Source organism: Protopterus annectens, chromosome 1.part1 (assembly GCF_019279795.1).
Source record: "Protopterus annectens isolate FY-2018-M chromosome 1.part1, PAN1.0, whole genome shotgun sequence".
Classification (NCBI taxonomy): Eukaryota; Metazoa; Chordata; order Ceratodontiformes; family Protopteridae; genus Protopterus; species Protopterus annectens.
Genome location: NC_056726.1, coordinates 1,967,327,633 through 1,967,349,060, shown reverse-complemented (window position 1 = coordinate 1,967,349,060; position 21,428 = coordinate 1,967,327,633). Strand labels below are relative to the sequence as shown.

The window sequence follows — 21,428 nt, the reverse complement described above, 5'->3', positions numbered from 1 at the left end:
ACAGAGGAATATTAATTAATTAATTAGTAACTTATACATGAAACCAACAAGAGTGAACTACGTACTTCACAGAGGCAGTATCCATCCAGTAAAATCTAAGCACAGTCTACAGATTAGTATGCATTACCACAGATTTGGCCTCTTTTCTCAAAAACATGAATGATCTTGAAAATGATTTCTTAACCAGAGGGTATGAACCAAACATGTTACATATGGTCCCTGGATCCCATTAGAGATTCTAAAACTAACAATGATCCTATGTGGAATAGGCCTGTTGGTAGAATTATGTAAATAATTTCAAAACTTTTCCCACCTTTAATGTGAGCTATAACCTGTACAATTCAATTAAAAAAAAAAAACAAACCTGTTAGGGGAAAATATAAAAAACATATAATAAGCTGGTTGCATAAGTGTGCACACCCTTAAACTGATACTTTGTTGAAGCACCTTTTGATTTAATTACAGCATTCAGTCTTCATGGGTACATACCTGCCATCACTTAAAGAGACTCTGATTAACCCCAAATAAAGTTCAGCTGTTCTAGTAGGCTTTTCCTGACATTTACTCAGTTGCATGTAACAGCAAAAGCCATGGTTCGCAGAGAGCTTACACAGCATCAAAGGGATCTCATTTTTGAAAGGTGTCAGTCATGAAAAGAGTACAAAAATTTTCCACATCATTGGATATATCATGGAACACAGTGAAGACAGTCATGAAAAAGTGGAGAAAATATGGGATAACAGTGACATTGCAAAGAACTGGATGCTACTCCAAAATTGATGAAAAGGCAAGACAAAAACTGGTCAGGGAGGCTGCCAAGAGACCTACAGCAACATTAAAGGGGCTGCAAGGATTTCTGGCAAGTACTGATTGTGTACTACATGTGACAACAATCTCCCATATTCTCCATATGTCTGGCCTTTGGGGTAGGGTTGCAAGACTGAAGCCTTTTCTTACACAGAAAAACATCCAGGCCTGGCTAAAATTTGCAAAATAGTACATCAAGTCTCCCAAAAGCATGTGGGAAAATGTGTTATGGTCTGTATGAGACCAAGGTTGAACTTTTTGGCCACAATTCCAAAAGGTACGTTTGGTGCAAAGACACTTCACATAACCAAAAGAACATCATCTCCATAGGGAAGCATGGTGGTGGCAGTATCATACCCAGCCAGAGCCCAGGCCTAAATCCAATAGAAAATCTGTGGGGTGACCTGAAGAGGGCTATGCTCAAGAGATGCCCTCACAATCTGACAGATTTGGAGTGCTTTTGCAAGGAAGAGTGGGCAAATATTGCCAAGTCAAGATGTGCCATGCTGATAGACTCCTACCCAAGAAGACTGAATGCTGTAATTAAATCAAAAGGTGCTTCAACAAAGTATTAGGTTAAGGGTGTGCACACTTATACAATCAGCTTAACATCCATTTTTTATTTTTTATATTTTTCCCCTAACAGATTTGTTTTTCAATTGAATTGTACAGGTTATAGGTCACATTAAAGGTGGGAAAAGTTTTGAAATGATTTATTGTGGTCTCATTTTTTTATGACATTTTAACAGGGGTGTGTACATTTTTTATATCCACTGTATATTTATAGTGTTCTAGTTAAATAATATTAATGTTTAGATAGCTATGTGTGTTTTTTCTTGAATTTGTCTGTCTAGCTCTTTTTACTTATCTACCTATGTTTGTAATTTTAGTTTTTGTCACAGACCTGATGGAGACTTTTATTTGCATTAGTTAGCCAAAAGCGATTGTAGTTAAAAGTCAGTTTTTTATATGTATGCTATGCTTTTCTTATTACCTGATTTTGGAATGTGGATTGCAAATAGCTAGGTAGTGTTTTCCTTAACTAGGATTTAGTTTGATCTAATCAGTAGCAGTGTGTGGTGGTGGATACTTACTGTTCTTACATACACTTTTACGGCCCTGTTTATATTTGTTTGCCTGGAATAGACTGGTTTAAAATTTAAATAATACATATATTTTCCAGACCTACTTCTAAGTGCATAAAAGCTGATATGTTTAACATTGTAAAGTATTTCTAACTTTTTTTTGTTTGTTACTGAGCTGCTTGTGGAAAATAAAGGTTTGTTGCTTTGGAACACTACCTGGGTTTCATTATTTTTGGAAATTATTGTGACTGAGTTCATCAGCGAAGTTCGAAGGCTACTATTTTTTATTTGTTTTGTTTTTTATTTTTTTTTCCATTGAAGAACTGTTGGTATAGAGGAGGCTTTCTTGCGTAAAAAGAACGAACAATAATGATTTGGAGTAAAAGGATATGTTTGGCTGCGCTCTGATGTGGAGTCACACTGTATGCCATGAACAGTAGGCCACTTGATACTAACAGAGAGGATACTATCTTTGTGAATTGTAAATGTCTGTCTGGAGGGAAGTGAAGTAACTTGAGGTAGAACAGAAAACATTTTGTTTTACTTTTTTTTTTTCCTTAACGTAGGTGCACATCCTTAACTCAAGGACCTTGTTGTGATCGATTTAAACTGCACATCCCATATGCTGGAGAAACACTAAAATGTAAGTAAACTTGAATTTTGCATGGCAAAAGTCTAAATGGATTGTGTGCTTTGCCACTTGAGGTGGGGAATGGAGTTAACTTAACAAATGCCTAGCTAGTACCTGTTATAGGGGAGTATTCAAGATTGCGTTTCTGTTATAAAGCCCTGTTCACATAATACTTTATGCAGTGTATCCCCTCATGTACTTCACCAGTTTATTGCATAGTCTGCTTTCTGGACATTCTCCACATTGCTGTGAATGTGCTCCTAATCCCAACTGAAAAAGGACTAAGTAGTTAGAAATATAAAACTGTAGATTGTAATGCCAGATTATGCATGCTTTTAGCCACCCTTGGCTGTCCATTTCCAAATTTTCTGAAAAAGCTGCAGATGTTACTCAAATAGCTTATTTCTCCATGCAGTATAACAACCACCTGTTGCCATTTTGGGAAGACTGTTCCTGCCACTCATAATTTGAAAATACTTTGTCATACTTCCTTGAGACTTCCACCTTGTATTTCAAATTACAGCAGTCTTGTCCACATATATCACATTTCTGAAGAAGTATACTTGGAACCTTATGGGTTTGTAAGTTTGTAGGTAAATTTACAGCTGTTCATCCTCTTTTATAGGTTTTGTTTGAAGAGTTTTGGGGAGCTACTTTACTTAATATAAAAGGGAAGCCTGTTCCAGAGGAGTGAAAGTCTTTGAGAGAGGTATCTATCCTACCAGATGGATTTGTTTATTTTAAAGTTGAGGTTTTGCTGTTTTGACGAGGTGATTATGGTGTTAAAGGTTTTGTAAATGTATAGAAGGTTACACGGTAATGGGTCAGAGTTCAAGAGCATCTCTGACAGTTTTGGAGCCGGGAGGTGGGGGAGACCTGGATAGTCTCCACCAAGTGAGTTCTCTGTTGACAAACTGGGATGAGAAAAGATAATGTATTATTGCTGGGACCAAAGAGACTTCAAATATCATTGTATCTTTCTCATATGGGGTCTAGCCAGGGGTATCACGAGAATCACATATGTCATAAGACCTAAAATCCTAAGGTATTCCCTCGCAGTCTGAGTTGAAACTCTAGAAATATATCTAGGTATAGATCTATTTTTTTTCTTGTAGAACAACAGCTGTTACAACTGAGGTGTCTAGCAGACACCGCAGAAACATAATCCTGTTTGGAGTAAAAAGAAAAAGTGAAAAAAAAAAACTTTTGAATGTTCTCTTGGAATTCCAGCTTGTGTAAATCATCTCTCATTGAAGTGAGGGATGCATGACACTATTCGTGACACTTTGAAAAAGACTCTTCAAAAAGATAAGCAAGTCCTCTAAATAAGGAAAAATGTGAATACCCTATAGCCTGCAATGAGCTATAAATAGATCTAAAAAGTTTGTGAGCACTCATATTGCACTGGACAATCCCAAGGGTATGGCAGAGAACTGATAATGTGATTCAGACACAGAAAACCTTAAGAAACACCTGAAATCTGGATGAACTGATATGAAGATAAGCATCTTTCAAATTTAGGGTTACTAGGAAACTAAAATGAGGAAGAAGGAGTAATAAGTTGTAAAGTGACAGCATTTTGAAGTATCACAAAGTGGAGATTCAGACTTCCTGAAAGGGAAAAGGGACTGCTAGGGTGGGAGTGGGGTCAAGGTCCCTTAAGTAGTCATTCTGACTTGTTGGACTGTCTTGTATTTTGTGGGGTTCCTGTTTTCGTTTTGGAACCCCCTTGCTATTTCTTCTTAATCATCTGTTTAGCATTCGTTAGAGAATACTTTAGAAACTTTGGAAAAGGAGGGCTGAAAAATCTTGGAGTTTCTGAATATAAGCTTACTCCACTCATCATACTTTTTCATAACTTCTGCAACAAAGGGACCAAAGACATCCAAAGCATCATTTGAAATCTAATTTTTCACATTATCTTGGAGGTTGTGAGAATAAGCTTGGAGGTTCTGAGAATACAGCCAGGCACACCTTCTCAAAACTGTATCAGTGGCATTAGCCCTGCATGAAGTATCAACAGAGTCATGTGCACACTTTAAACAATGAGTTGTGACCTGTAAAATGGAAGTAATTAAACCATTCAAAACGGATTTTTCTCAGGGTTGGGAGGGTGGCCTAATGGTTAAGGTGTTTGCCTTACAAACACAAGGTGCAGGGTGCGAGTCTCACAAGGGATAATTGGCTAGGCTTACAATGCCTCGCAAGGGCAGTTAGCTTAGTACTAATCTATGAATCAAAAATGAAACTGCAGAGGAAACATTCCTCATAATTTCACAATTAGTAAGAATAAACTTTAGCATGGCTTCCATGATTGCTGCACACTGAGTAATAGCTGAATTTCACCTGTCCCAGTGGGAAAACAGAAACTCAGAAAAGAGACTGTGAATATGCATTTTTGGTTAATACTGGCTAGTGAGTGTACTGTCTGGGTACCAGCAAAGAAGAAATTTATGAAACCTGAAAGAGAATCCACTACAAAAAGTTGAGGATAAAATACTGGCTGAGGGGAATCCTGCAGTTGTTCAGCAAAGGCATTTCAAGCTCCATCTTTGGTGCAGTACATGACTTCCAGTAATGTAGAGGAAAAAATAAGTCAGATATGCTCAGAGCTGATTAAAATAAATAAAACACTGAAGGATTATATCAACTCAAATAACAAAAGAGTGGAAAAAGCTCGAAATAGATATTCAGATGAGCTGATAAAACTGCAAAAATCAGAGGTTGAAGTGAAGAAAAGGCTTCCTGAATATGAGACTGCTCCAGAAGAGATGTTTCAAAAAATGGTAGAATTAGAGGAACGAGCACAAATGAGAAACCTTAGATTTTCTACTGTGCTAGAGAAACTAGAAGGAACAGACTATATTAATTTTATTAAAGCACAAATAAGCAACTGGACTGGTATTCTACAGCAGGAGTTGCTTATTGAAATGGCACCTTGTGTGTATGCTCCAAACCTGACCATGAGAAAGCAGCCGAGATCTCTTTATTAGTAAAGATGCAATCCTACCAGCAGAAAGGTTGAGTCTGACTAAGTTGCAGCAGAAGGACAAAGTACTCAAAAGTTGGTAACGTAGGTGATTTTACCTACTATACTGTTTTACCTTTGCAAGTGTTTGAATTGGAAAGGTCTGGACACACGCAGGGCCACCTACGCCTCACCAGCCTGCCGCTTACCTTACTGCTATCCCTTGCCCACTTATTTCTTCATTAGGTTGAATTTTTATTATTGCCATTTCCTTAGTTTTATGGTTCTGATTGGCCACTAGATGGAAGTATTGACTAAAAAACTGTAGCATCACCTTTACTGGAACTCCCGCAGTTATTTTTTGCTACTGTTGGTACATGCCCTGGTAAATGCATTTGTTTTCAGCAGACCTTAAATAGTTTTAATCAAACTCAACTTACCCAGGTAGTATCTTTGCTGCAGTTGCCTCCTCTGGATGTTTCCTTTTTAACCTGGACTTTTGTCCCTCTGACTTACCTGTTCACTGGCATACCTCATAGATTGTTTTTATCTCCTGGCCGGGTCAACTCGCTCCATTCGCCCTCGCTACACTTGGGCTCACTCCGCTCCCTTACCCTACCCCCATTCCTACCCACCCCTACACTCATTTGGTTTATACTCTCAGCACTTCTCCCCCTCTGCTAATCAGCCAACCACCAGTACCCACACAATAGCCCCTCTCCTCCAACCTACATCTTTCCTCCCCTGAAATTAATTCAACTTCCCTCCATTTTCTTCTTTCTTCTATTTCTCCCTTAAGTTCTACCTTACTGTACTACCCCTTTATCATTTTCTGCCTCAGCCTTTCTCTGCTTATCACCTAGTTCTGCCCTTTTAACATCTTTCCTTCCTTATTCTTCTCTCAAACATTTACTGCTCACTACAACTGAAAACCTATTACTCCCTCATGTCACTCCTTTATCTCACTCTACCCCTCCTCCTACTATCACTTTCTACATCTTACCATATATCTCTGCATTTTCCAACAGTAACACCCATCGTCTCTCACAGCTACCACTCATTCATCCACTCCCCCACATTTCCCATCTATTTAAACCTATTTCCAGTCTCTTCCTCCAACCTCTTTACCATAAAGCATTACTCAAACATATCTCTTTCCTCCATGTTAGCAGAAAGTATCACCACTACTCTTAGCCTACTCTCCTTCCTGCTCGATTTCCTTGATTCACTACTCCTGGATGGGGACATCCACCCTAGCCAAGGGCCTACTTCTCCTTCCTCCACTTCTCTCAAGCGAACACCCCCAACCCATCACCCTCTAACCCTACCCCAATCTCTTTCTCCTCCATCAAAATCTCTAACTATTTTCTCGCTAAATATCTAAAGCATTGTCAACAAAATTCCAGCATTAAACGCCTGGATCCATGTAAACTCACCTAACATCCTTACACTGTCTGAAACCAACTCCAAAATCCTACCCCCAGGTTATAACATCTATCAGTAGAGCAAACAGGAGAGGTGGAGAAGTAGCCATCCTCTACTCTTACCAACATACGCTTTCTCAACTCCCATACCTAGCTTCAGTCCTGCAGAAATCCTAATTGTAAATTGTCATCTTAACTCTTACAAAAAATTTGCCATTGTATCCATATATATACCCCCCAGGTGACAACATCCCTAGTCTAGAAAGCTTTCTCTCCTGGCCCACCCAGCATATTCCATATGATACTATTATACTTGGTGACGTCAACATTGACTGGATTTCACTCTCCACCTCATCTTCAATTCGTAGCCTCAATCTATTTGGATTCCACCAACATATATCCTTCCCAACCAGAACCAATAGAAACTCTAATACAAGTTCTGTAATTGACTCGATCCTTACCTCCGACCCCAGTCTCTATCATAGCCCTGGCATTCCTCCCAACTCACTTAGCGACTATTCTCCTAGCTATATTCATAGAAATTTCAAACATTCTCCCAAAGAACACCACTACAGAGAATGTCTCAATCTAACTCGATTTGACCCCAATAAATTCAACTCTATACTGTCCGACATCAACTGGGCATTCCTCCACAACTTCCCTCTTAATGTTGCAGTAACCACTTTCAACAAAATATTCCTAGACGTTCTGAACTCCATAGTCCCTACCAGAAAATCTAACTGTGCCCCCTGGCTCACTAACCAAACTCGCTCTGTTATGCAACAGAGGGATGCTGTCTGGAAAACTTGGATCAAAAATCAAACTCCTCCCCTACTCCAGCAGTACAAGGAACTTAGAAACCTCTGTAAAAAACTAGTCATAAAAGACAAAAAAAAAACTTTCTTGGTGGCAGCCCACACAAAAACCCCAAAAGATTTTGGTCTACAGTTAACAAAATGCTCTATCCTACCAAACCTCCAACTCCCAACCCCTTCCCCCTCAATACTGCCACTGAGACTGGTACACTTTTAAATAAACACTTCATAAATACAATTCAAATGCTAACTCAACCAAGTCCCATTGCCTCTACATTACCCATACCCCCAATCCCTCTTCCCCCATTTCATTCTCCTTTGAACCAGTTCCCACTGCTTTCATCAGGTCACAACTAAGTAAACTCGAACCTTGCTGTCCCTCTGTCGATAAATTACACCCTCACTTCCTCAAACTCGCTGCCAATTTCATTACTTACTCAGTCTCTATCCTTATAAATCGCTCTGTTACGGAAGCCCTTGTCCCAGACATTTGGAAACCCTTCTTCACAATCCCGCTCCACAAAGGTGATAACTCCACTGACCCATCCAACTACCGTCCCATTGCAGTACTCTCCCCACAATCCAAAATTCTTGGAAAATGTGTCCACACCCAACTACTAAAACACTTGCTGGACAACAATCTTGTTACTCCCATCCAGCATGGATTTAGATCCCCACCACAGCACATCTACCGCACTACTGTCATTCACTGAAACTGTAGAAGCCTGTGATAACCACCTAGTTTTCTGCCTATTCCTTGATCTCTCCAAGGCCTTTGATACAGTCTCTCACACCAAAGTGATATCTAAACTTTCTGATCTCCATCTCTGCACCACCACCACTATAAACTGGTTCTCTAGTTGCTTATCTAACAGACAACAATCTATATCCTGGCAATATGTCACCTCCCCATTTCTGCCGGTCAACACAGGCATTCCCCATTTCTCTATCTTGAGTCCCCTCTTGTTCAATATCTTTACAAACAGACTACACTCTGCTACTAATCTCTCTACTCTCTTACAATACACTGATGATTCAGCTCTTATCACCACCAGCCGCAACTTTCCAGAACTCCTAGCCCACACCCAAGATACCTTCACCTCTGTCGAAACCTGGCTCACTGATAACCAACTAATATTAAATCCAAAAAAAACTAAGCTTTTACTTTTCCAGCCTAAAACAATGTTGCATCTGAAATCCTCTGTCTCAATTACCTCTCAACAAGACTATCATCGCACCTGAACCCTTTACTAAATTAATTGGTGTAACTATTGATGATGAACTAAAATTTGACATCCACATCAACCAGTGCATTAAAAAAACTAACCAAAAACTTGGACTTCTTTACCGTAATCACAAACTACTCTGTCCCTCTACTAAACCCTCTCTTGCTACATCACTTCTCTTACCCTGTTTTCTGTATGCAGCCCCAATCCTGACAAACCTTCTAAATTAGAGCAAACCTACCACAAAATAACTAAATTTGCATCCAATTTACCATATAAATCCCACCACTGTCTCGCTCTTAAGTTTTTATTATGGCCTGAATTTCAAAAACAGCTTCTTATGCCACAACTACACAATACACACTCCATACTCTATAACCCCACTTCCTCTCCCTCCATTTCTAACATCGTATCACCCTATAACCCCACATGACAGCTTCGCACATATGATAAACATATTTTAGACATCTACAAACCTGCTAAAAATATATATTCCTGGAATACCCTTCCCCTTAATATAAGAAGCATCCCTCATAAAGCCAAATTTAAACATGAGCTTAAAAACTACCTACTAAACACCTGGTTCTGCCCATGTCAACTCCTACCTGATATTCTAATGCACTCTTTCTAATTCCTCACTCTAAACATATATCTTATTTCTTTCTACTTGTCTCTCTTAATACTTCCCTTTACTTTCTTTACTCTACCCCCTGCTTCTTGTAAATACTGCTAAACCTGGAGTTTCCAGCTGTTGCCTTTAGATATTTAGGCATATTGAATTTGTTTGATGTTATGTACCTGATTTTTTTCTATTTTTCTTCCGCATCTTATACAAAACTGTGTAATAATGTGTCTCCAGTGTATAACTACTTGAAACTGTGTCATTGTAAGCATAGCTATTTTTGTGATATATATATTTTTTTTTGGGGGGGGGATACTTCTGTGATATTGTTACTTGTATCTGGAGCTTTTCTCCTCCAGTCTCCTCTGGAAATGGGCCCCTGGCTCAGTTGGACTAACCCGGTTAACAAATGTCAGTAAATAAAAATAAAGTTGTAGAAAGTAGAGTGTTTGTGGAAAATGGTTACTCACTGGACACCAGGCAGAAGAGGAGTAAATTTATTCCAGCAGTCAGAGAATATTGAGAGGCATGTGCGATATTCAAACTGATGTATCCAGCCATCTTTGGAATATTTTTTTCCTGGATGATCAAAGTGATTTCTTGATGCAGAACATGCTAAGGAGGAAATAGAAAACTTTGTCCCAAAAAAAAGTGAGCATCAAACCAGAGGGAATCTTTTTGTTCTTCTGGTAATAAAGCTCGTAGAGAGACTTTGCTAGTGAAACCTTATCCAGTGTTCCAAAGCAAAATGCTTAAGAGACAGAGAAAATCATGTTTTGTTGACTAGAAGAACCAGGAGTACATTGGAAGTAGACCAGAGACTGGGAGTTGGGAGATGGAGGTTCAACTTGAAGTAAACTAGCAACTCAGAAATTCGTGAATAAATGTGGGATTACAAAGCATCAGACACATTTGTGAAATATGGCTGAACAACAAAACCTGGAGATATTGACCTTTTTTGACTTTGTTAAACTTGTAGGGGACTTTCAAAGTTTATGCTCTATTCATTTTTGTAATGTTTGAACATTAAGGAGAGGGAAAGAGGAGGGAAAAAGTAAATTTCAGTAAAACATTTTTGTATTTTTATAAAACAACAAATACTGCATGTTATATAGTAAAGCATTTTCAGTTTTTTTGTGTTATAGGGATATGAAGGTAAACAGGTGCGCTTATTCCTATATATTTATTTTCTTTCTTGTTTAGTTTTAAGAAATATAGGCACTGCAGTGTGAAAAGAGAGGAAAGCCTGGACAAAAAGTATGTTTAAGATAATAGGCTGTAATATTGGATTGTTGAGGTGAGGGACAGATTGTATAAGTATATAGTCATGATATATGTAAAATTGATATACTTTTTCTTTCTTCTGCATAGGTGAATGACTGGATTAAGGCCCTTGGCTTGATCTAACAGCAAGTTTTAAGTAGAAGCAAATAAATAAAAGAATACAGAATGTAATAAAAAATTTGTCGTTTAGAAAATAAATGTTTACAGTATAACATGATAATCTTGCAGTTGAAGGCAACTGTGTATTTGGTTCACATGTTTCTGTGGAGACAAGCTGATAAGAGGACAATAAAAACAGAATACTTTTTTAAAGGCTAAAAGATAATGTTTTCTGAAAGCATTCACGTTTACTTCATCTGGCAGAGGAATAAAACTAAGACAGAACTAGACAACACTTAGTGTAAGAAGCACAGGCCGTACCATGCATCTTTAGCATGGATGACCTTTATTACATGTCAGTTTATGCATGTAAGTGTAGCTGTCAGTCTGGGACAGTTGTTCCTATTGGGAGGGTTAAACTTCATTACAAGAAGATGTACACAGTTTTGTGTGTTTGTACTAAGTTACTAGGTTATGGGGGTGGTCTGTGGATGCATTTGTTTGAGGGTTTTCATTTAAACAAAAAGCCTTTTAAGATGTGACATAGGTTCAAATGGATATGACAAAAAACAATTGTATAAAAAATCGAACTGCCACGTATTAGTGTATCCATGTAACACAAAAGCTGATGAAACTTGACATTTAAAAAAGTTTTATATATATATATATATATATGTACACACACACACACACACACACACACACACACACACACACACACATAAAACAAGTCATAATAGCTTTTTATTATAATGGAAACACTTTCAGTATTCTCTTTGAATGTGAATAGTTTCACAGGTATAAACAAAAATGAAAGTAGTAAACTATATTAAGAAATGCAGTGTGCAAATAGCTGTGATACAGGAGATACATTTGGAAAAGACTAAGCATATGAATTTGATAAAGAATTTCAGGATGGGTATTGCGTGGAATATCTGGGGGAAAGGAAACGAGGACTACTTGTATTAATTGTGAGAAGACCTCCAATAGTGATAGAAGAGGAAGAAAGATAATAATGGTAGATTTGAATTAGTAAGGAGCTACTAGCAAGGGAGGAAGATTATGCTGGTATGTATTTATATCCCACCTAAAACTGCTACAGTGGAGCTTAAGAAAATTGTACGCAAAATAATTGGGTTTCAGCAGGGAGTATTACTTATAGTTGGGGACTGAAATTTGATTTGCAACAGTGAGGATGTGTCTTTGGGGCCTAGAAGGGAAAATTTAACAAAAGAGGATAGATGTGTGAAGAAATTTGTGAAAATATTTAGTATGTAAGATGTGAATTTAGTAGTAGGAGCTCCGAGAGAATTTGCATATTGTTCTCCAAGGTACAAAAACTGGGCTAGGCTAGACAAATAATATTGCACAGGAGCATGTGCATTTAATTGAAAGTTTTGATAGGTGTCCAATAACTATTTCAGATAATGCACCACTAATAACTTAAATAAAAATGCAGAGTAATTAAATGAAAACGAGAGACTTCTAATTCCCCACCTATCTTTTAAACAGAGAGGAATTTAAGGAATGGGTTGTAGACATTTTTCACGATTTATTAGGGAATTTAGAATTTTTTTTCATAAAAATATAGCTAGTGAGTGGGATGAAATAAAAGAAAAAATAGGTTAAGAGGTAACTAGATATATTTAGAGGGACTGACTAAGTTTAAAATATTGCTGAACAAGAAGAGGTGTGGCTACAGACTGCTAAGGAGAAAATGAAGGACTAACTGGATAACATGCATATGTTTAGAAAGACTGCTGTTAAGCAACTGTTTTTTGATAATAATTCCAAAGCACAAAAGCTTTTCACACAACAGCGCAGGCAACAGAAAGTAGAAAGGGTTGTTGCCAAGCTGAGGGAGCCTTTAACGAGGAAAATAACCAGAGATTCTGTAGAGGTATTAGAAATATTTCAGAAATGTTTATGAACATATGTATAAAGCAGAGAAACGTGGAAATCAAGAAAAGTACAAACAGTAAGATTTATGGACAAAGTAAATATGCTAAAGTTAGAAGTAGAAGAGGCTCGATTATTATTGTTAGAATAGCAGTAGATGACAGAAAAATGGTGTTGTATAACCAATCTACAGGATCATAGGTGGTTACAAGGCTATCGTCCCTAAAGCCGTTACAAGCCTAGCCGTGTTATACCTTTGTTCCCTTATGGACCGAGATATGTAGCCTGTTTGCTCACAAATCTAAGATCAGCACCTACTGCCCCTGTGTAAGAGGGACATAGGTGAAATCCCCATTTTTCCATTTATTCAGAGCTTCCTTGTGCCTGGTTGGACACTTGTGATTAAAAGACTTGGATTGCTTCTAAAACTATCTGGCCTACAAAGCTGATACAAGTATATATTTGTTGTACTTGCTGTAACTGTTTCAGTGATATTTAACACTTCTGTGCTGCATTTATTTATTTTGTAGAACTTATCACTGGTTTTCAGCCTGCACTTGTTAAAGAAACTCCATTTGTTTGTTACTGTACTGCTCTTGGGTTGTTTTAACAATATTCTGATATGTCCTTACTTTCTCTGATACTGCAAAAGCTGCCATAATATTTCTAAGTTTTGCAAAGCTTTTGTGTGTGGTGAAAATTTCTCAGGGTTAGTGAACTTATTTCCAAGGTTTCCTGATATTGCATGAATTCTTACTTCTGTTGTAATGCATTTGTTACTGCACTTCAGTTCAAGGCCAGTTTGTTTTACATTGGAAGGGTTCTTTTGCACTCTGGTGGGAGCAGAGAACTAAATTCAACTCATCCAAGGTGGGAACTACTGGTTGATAGCTTATTGTGTTTTTATCTGATTGGCCTGAGAGTTTAACTTTAAAATAGTTTTTCATCTTGCTGGTATAAAAGTGATGTGCAAATGCAGTTCCCAGTGCTTGCATATAAGCAAACCTCTCCATTTTAAAATCCTCTGTAGGAAATGCTCTCCATAGTCTCCCACTGTTCACAGCGCTCAAACAGCTGCCAGTTTGTACATAGGGTGGTACCACTGCAGATCATCTAATAGTATACTAATAAACATTCTTACTTTGACATTTAAGTGACTCTCTGTTACGTCTTCCCAGGTAGAAACTGCGTTTCCTAGCCTTACACAGCATAGGCTAGATTCCGACCTGCTGAATCTAGACTGTACTGCATCATTGTGCTCTTTGACCAGCCATCTTACATTGAGGGCCTCTCTGCACCCTTGTGGCAGAAGTGTGTAGTGCAGGAGCCATCTGAGTTGGGATTGCTGGAGAAAGCTCAGGTTAGGGCTTTCCCATTGGTAGGTGTTTTAAAACTGTTTAAATTTGCCTGTATATAAGCCTTGCATTTGGGTGGGTTTGTGTCCAGTTTACCGGAGCTGCTCAACATTTGGCAGCTTTAGTCAGAGGTCTGAAGTGCATCTGCACTAAAATTCAAGGCATCCACTGAAAAAAAATTATTGAAAAATAATAGTATTTTAAGTCAGCACTTCATTTGTTAACTGTATTTAATTGAATTGCTGTTTCATTTTTGCTGTTTGTGGCCAAGTCCAGCTAACCCACCTTCTTCCTAAATACTACAATGGATAGGCTGTTTCCCATCATTTCTCCTGCCAGTTTGATTGATATGGGCATCTTGAGGCAATGTAGCAATTGCTTCATGTATACTGACAACCATTTACTCTTAAAGCAAACTAAGACCCTTTGTCAGAGATACAAATGTACTGTGGAACTGGAGTCAATTCTCTCATGTAAAAACAAACTAGACATCAAACAGGTTGTCAGAACACACGTTTCACCTATCACACAAACCCCACCTCTCATGCAAAATAAGGTCACGACACATAAACACGCATACACGGAGGTACTGTCTAAAAGCTTACGAAAAGAACAGAAACCTTCCAAATGCACACCACCCACACTCGCCGCTAAGCATAAAGAAACCACTACACATATCAACACACACATCTGTGTCTCAAACAACAAGCCCCTAAGGCAAAACAAATCAAATGTCTTGGTCATAGGCAACTCCATAGTGAGACACACAGATGTCCACTTCACCAGACTGGACAAGGAGAAGATCATGGTCAGCTGCCTGTCAAGTGCCAAGATCTGACAAATCGCACATACACTCAAGTCACTTAACAAGTACCATTATGACTCTGCCATAGTCCATGTTGGAGTGAATGACTTGTGAGGTACCTCTCTGGACTATATCAATAGAGACATGATGGAACTCTGAGTATGTGTCTCAGACAGGTATGTCCCTAGACCTAAGCAGTATCCTACCCTCCCCCAGGATGATGCCACAATATAAACAAAAAAATGATTGACTTCAACAATTGGCTCAGCTTCTGGTGTCAGTCCAGGGGGATTCAGCATCTGTTAGCCTGAGAGGATATGGTAGACAGACCTCGCTGCTTTGCTAGAAAAGGTCTGCACCTCTTCCCCCCAGGCTTTTGGATACTGGCAAAGGCCCTTACGTCCCCTATAGTGCCTTTTTAGGCAATGTCAAAACAAAAAATTTTCCAACGTAACAAAATCTAATTCAGAAAAACTTAGGGTTGTGCTGCTTAATACTAGGAGTTTAAACACGAAACTGCACTCCCTGAAAGCACTCCTCACCTTGGAGGACGCTGACGTCTTTGGAGTTACCGAGACATGGTTCACGGCTGCTGAGACGACCGCAGCCATGCAAGGCTACAGTGCTTCCACGCACTCATGCATCAAAATTAGCGTAAAGGAACCAAAGGTGGTGGTGTATCCATCTTTCTTAAAACCAAATACACTTTGAGACTGGTCAAAAAGCATGACTCTCTCAAACTACTCCATGTCCATTTAACTATTGGGAAAGTACCATACCATGTCATTGTTAGCTATAGATCCCCACCATGAGCCAGGGTAAGCACACAGCCTACCTCAATTTACTGGAGTCCTTCGCCATACAGCCCAACACCTTGGTCATGGGAGATTTCAACTATCCTTCTATAGACTGGGGGAAATACATGAGCAGAAATATGTCATCCAGACGTTCTTGGATTTTTTTATTAACACAAATGCTTTGGAACAGGTAGTCTGCATCCCCACTAGGGGTTCTAATGTTCTGGATGTAGTACTTGCCAACATGGGGGGGGGGGGTTGGTCACTGTACTTCCCCATGCATGATGCCCTCCCTGGTTAGGTCAGACCACTAATCGGTCTTGTTTGAAGTAACTGTTTGAACTGACACCCTCACAGGAACAAAAATTATAACAAAAATTCACCAAAGCTGGCTACAATGTACAAAAGTGGTGGTGTAAAAAGCTTTGAACCACCTACAGTAACAGACACAAATGATCATTATGCAGAAGTGTATGCAAGTGCCCTGTACAGACACTTGAACAACTGCATAAATTCTGCTGTACCTGACTGGATCAAAACCAGGTCTTCCTGTAAAAACAAGTTACCGTGGTGGACTTCAAGTATAAACAAATTATGTAACAATAGGAAGAAACTGTTGTTCAAAAGCAAGAGGATTATCACTCTGCAGAGGAAGAGTTCCCTCCTAACCCTAAACAGGAAAATCAGAAATCTTATAAAGTCTCCTAAATCAAATTAAGAAACTAAAATTGCATTCCTAGCCAAGGCTAAATCATAAGGCATTCTTTAACTATGTCCGAAGTCTAAAAGGCAAGGTCCAGCTATGTGCCGAACTTGTTGTATATGGGATCACTCATACTACACCAGAAGTTATTGCCAACCGGCTAGCTGACAGATTCAACGCAAACTTCACCCCCTTATCCCCACCTACCATATTCCAAAGCATACCTGACACCAGTCTTCTGCCTAGTATCTCTAGAGAACAGGTCATCTCTGTGTTTGCCATCGCCAAAATTATGGCCCCAATGGGACCAGATAATATCCCAGGATGTTTACTAAACAATCTAAAACAAAACCTAGTGGACTCACTTGACGTTCTCTTTAATCATAACTGGAGAACTGGCTATGTTCCTGCAGAATGGGTAACGGCAAAAGTAATCCCTCCTGCACAAAGGGGGGGGGGTCATCAACTGACCCTGGGAACTGCAGACGCATAAGTCTAACCAGCCTCATCTGCAAGACCATGGAAAGAATTATCATGGACCTTATCAGCAAGGACATAGGTGACCTCCAAACGCTGGACCCAACACAGTTTGGCTTTGTTAAGGGTAGATCATGGTTATTAAACCTGGTAGACTTCCTTGAGAATGTCATCAAAGCTATGGACAAAGGTAAGACAGTGCACACAGCCTATCTCAAGATTGCCAATGCTTTTGACACAATTGTCCACTCTGGCATCATTGAGAAACTCTCCCAGATAGAGATTTAACCCTTAGGTTACTAAATGGGTAGCCAGTTGGCTCACCAACAGGACACACTGTCAGAATTGGTGACTCCACCTCCACCAGTAGACCTGTTACCAGTAGAGTACCACAGGTGTTTGTGCTGGGCCCCTTACTGTTTGGCATTTATTTCTCAGAAGTTCAGGCCGAAGTAGACTGCCTTTGGCTCACCAAGTTTGGTGATAATTGCAAACTGGGAGCAATCATCGAGTCCCCAAGTGATGCTAACATATTACAAGAAGGGCTGACACACATAAATGACTGGTGCCAAAGCCATGGTCTAAAACTAAATGCAAAAAAATGCATTATTATTCCCTTTGGTAAAAAGGAATTCCCTACAAATTACACTATTGACAGCATCCCTCTGATGTCTAACCCAGTGATGCGAGACTTGAGAACACATGTTGATAGCAGTCTGAACTTTGACCACCAAGTTTCCACAGTGGTAAGGAAAACCTTCTGCGTAGTGCACCTAGTAAGCAAGGGGATGGCATCCAGGTCAAGGGATGTTATAACTCCATTGAACCCAACTCTCATCAGACCACTAAAAGAGTATAATGCACCCTTTGGCATGTACCTCGACAGTAACCTGCAGCAGCTGGAGAGACCTCAGAGGTTCCTTAGTAAGAAAATACAGGGGCTCTAAACCATGACCTACGTGGACAGGCTGAAAGCCATGTTACTTTACTCTTGTTTCTTATAGGCTGCTGAGAGGTGACTTGTGCCTGGCCTGTAGGGCAATCTCCAACCCTACCCTAATGGAAATGCTGCACATCTGCAAGTCAAATGGCTCAAGAGTCACTTATTCTAGGGATCTCATCGTAGATTGTGACATTAACGGACCATGCTGGAGAGACAGATATGTCTCCCAGTGACTGCCGCTTCTCTGGAATAGACTCTCTATTCATGTAAAACAGAGCTCCTCGCTGATGCTATTCAAACGCAACCTAGATAATTGGATGGGAGGCAGCACATTCACCCCTCGGGTGGCACCCATGTCCCTCATGGACAGAAATAGCTGGTGTTCATCACAGACCCACTCTTTTCATAAATTTGTTTTGCGAACTACCCAAAAAAGAACAAATGGGGATACTTGGGATTAACATGGTTAGGCTTTTAAAGAATCTAGGGCTGCTAGCCTAGTAACCTCCTACGAACCTATAATAGATGGTATTCCTGTGGAAGTTTGGTAGCTAGGAGGAATGAAAATGATAAGGATCTGGAAGGTTTTATTTTGTCTGTATTTTAAATGTAGGAGAAGCATCAATATCTTGGTAGAAATTTGTGGTGGCTGTAATACCTAAAGATGGTAGACCTGTCAGATCCAGCTTCATATAGGTTCATTTGATTCTGAACCATGATTATAAAGTGGTTATGTCTGTAATAGCTAACAAAATGGCAATGGTGATGCCACAACTGATATGGATCATTGTGGTTTTGTGGAGTGGAGGCAAACATTTGACAACATTAATAGAACAATGCTGATCAGACGCAGAATGTAAGAAAATATTACTGTTTTTGGTGGGTCTTGATGCAGAGCAAGCATTCAAAAAGTATGCTGGGATATTATGAATAGACAATGGAAGCATTTGTATTCCCTGACTCATTTTTAACGTTAGGAGGATATATGAGGGATTGGAGGTGAATATTATAGTGTGTGTGTGTGTGGGGGGGGGGGTCCTCTCTGATAAGTTCTATTTGAATAGAGAAACTAGTTAGGATTGTCATCTTTCCTCTTTGTTATTTGTGTTATATTTAGAACCATCGGCAAAGAAAATAAGGGACTCAGAAATTCAAAGATATAGTTTTGTCGTGTCTGAATTAAAGTGTGGAAAAACGTTCGTGGATAGCATTATTTACATTTGGTGATATTTACCTCTTGGGCACCGGACTCAACGTGCATCTGGTTTTTATTTTGTTTTGGTTTATCGCTTTTGGTATCAAAGATATAGTTTGTATGGTAATCAAGAAAAATTGGCTTTATTTGCAGATGATATTATTTTATACCTGATAAAACCAGAAATTGACCTTTCTATGTTGTGGAACATTCTGAAACTAATTCAAGTCTTTTCAGGATATAAAATCAATGAAAATAAAACAAAGGCAATAGCTCTAAACTATGTACCTGCACAGGAATTGGTTCAGTAATACCCATATTTATGCGGACATATTACAACGAAGGACTTAAGTGTATGGCAGCTAAAGATATATGGGAAGAGACTAAGATAAGATAATATAAAAATGAAGAAACTGGAAGCTCTGTTTTATGAAAATATAGCTAGCAAGATACAAGCAGTGAAAATGTTTTTAGTCCCTTTAGTTTTATACACAGCTGAAGCATATTTTTATGAACCAGTGGATAAGTTGTAGATAGCAATTAGTAAAGAGTTGAAGGATTTTATCTGTGAGGAGCAGAGTTTGAGTCCAATGGGATAAGTTGATTCTTCCAGTACAACAAGGTGGTTTGGAATTACCTGATTTGAAGGGATATTTCAGAGCTATGCAGTTAAGGCTGCTATGCATAGCACAAGCAGAAAGCTATAATTCATAGTGGAATGGAAATGGATGATGATGAAATGGGGGGAGCTCAATAAATAAGGAGAGACTGAGATTTTGGATGCAGCTTCTTAAGGAGACTAACAATAGCCATACAGAATGTTAAATTCATAAAGTAGAAGAAAGTATCCTATCAACTAAGCCAACATGGGAACGGAGAAACAAGATTCTGCTGATAGGGATGACTGCTGTTAGGGGTGCAGAAAATAGACAAGAGGGGGCTGGATTTTGCTGGAGAAAACTGGTTAAAGAACCAAGGTATTGGGAGCAAATAATTAGACCGGGAAAGGTAATAGAATGGAAAGAGGCCAAGAATGCATTTAGAAAGCAGGCTACAGAGACTGCATTCCCTATCAAGGATTGCTATCGGAGTATATGCAGACAGTAAGGAATAGGGGGATCCCAAGTGAATGGCCAGCACTGGTAAGATTTTTTTGTAGAATTTAGAAAAGAAACTGCTGTTAAAAAATGTGCAGATTAGTAGGGCATATAAAATATTGCATGCTAACTATAGGAGCCAATTGGAGAAGGTTAGAAAGAATTGAGAAGAGAGACTGTATAAGATATTCACAAAAACAATGGTAGGATATATGTGTGGCTGCCAAATATGCAACAAAGTCTAGAAGATTTAGGATTTTTGCTTGGATGTATTTGCATAGGTATAAAAATAGAGACTCCAAAGAATTTTTCCACAGGCAGGTTGCAAGTGTTGGAGGTATGATGGGGAAGAAACAGGTGATTGGGAAGATATTTTTTGGGAGTGTAATGAATTGGCAGACTTTAAAAATTCCCTGCAAACTACTCTGTCAGAGATATTGGGGGAGCAAATTGGTGGAAATAATGAAAAGATTTTTTGAGTTGTGATACAGAATCTGAATTGCCTAGATATGAAAAGGCCTTGCCAAGTTTAATTCTGGTGCCTGCTAGAAAAGCAATTACAAGAAAATTGAAATAAAAGTATAAACCAGCAGTGTTAGAAATAGTGAGTGTAGTAATGGAGATAAAAAGAACTGGAAGGTGGGATCTTTAGAAAAGGGTAAGAGCAAATTACATAGAAACAATGGGAATTTGAACAATATTTGAACTCCTCTTGGAGTAATGTTTTGGAGGAGGAATGACGTTTTCAGTGAGCTATATAATATTCAATTAATTGTATCTGTATTGAAGATTATATGTGGTGTGTAACATTTGCAACTGAAAATGTCAATATGGTTTGTTTTCCTTTATAGATGTATGTGATTGCCTATGTCATAAGTGATAATTTTGTTAAAAAAAGAATGAATGTTAAAATATGAGCCTGACAATTCAAAATTCTGAAAACCAAAGTTGTAGAAGCATACATACTTTTCCTCCCTTAATTATCAATTATTTTCCCATCCTTGTCCGAAAGTGTAGGATTGGAATTAACTAAATATTCATCAGCAGTAAGATTAAAGCTATAGCTGCTAGGTCAGGTTTAGAATGAGTGTATAAAAACTTAAAAGACTGAGGAAGTTTAAACAATCTGCCTTTTTATGGACCGCAGGCTGACTGTCAGGAAAATTGCAGGCAGCGACACACACACATCTTTCAAA

The 21,428-nt window shown here is 38.8% G+C and overlaps 1 protein-coding gene across 2 annotated transcripts in view; it reads left to right on the top strand.

The window, feature by feature from the left end:
- Nucleotides 1–21,428, top strand: part of BABAM2 (BRISC and BRCA1 A complex member 2) — a 2,993,168-nt gene that overhangs the window by 324,840 nt on the left and 2,646,900 nt on the right. For both annotated transcript variants that reach the window (XM_044085207.1, XM_044085201.1), the window contains exon 3: nt 2,459–2,535. In XM_044085207.1, the coding sequence (XP_043941142.1) occupies nt 2,459–2,535 (77 nt within the window). The remainder of the gene's footprint in view (nt 1–2,458; nt 2,536–21,428) is intronic.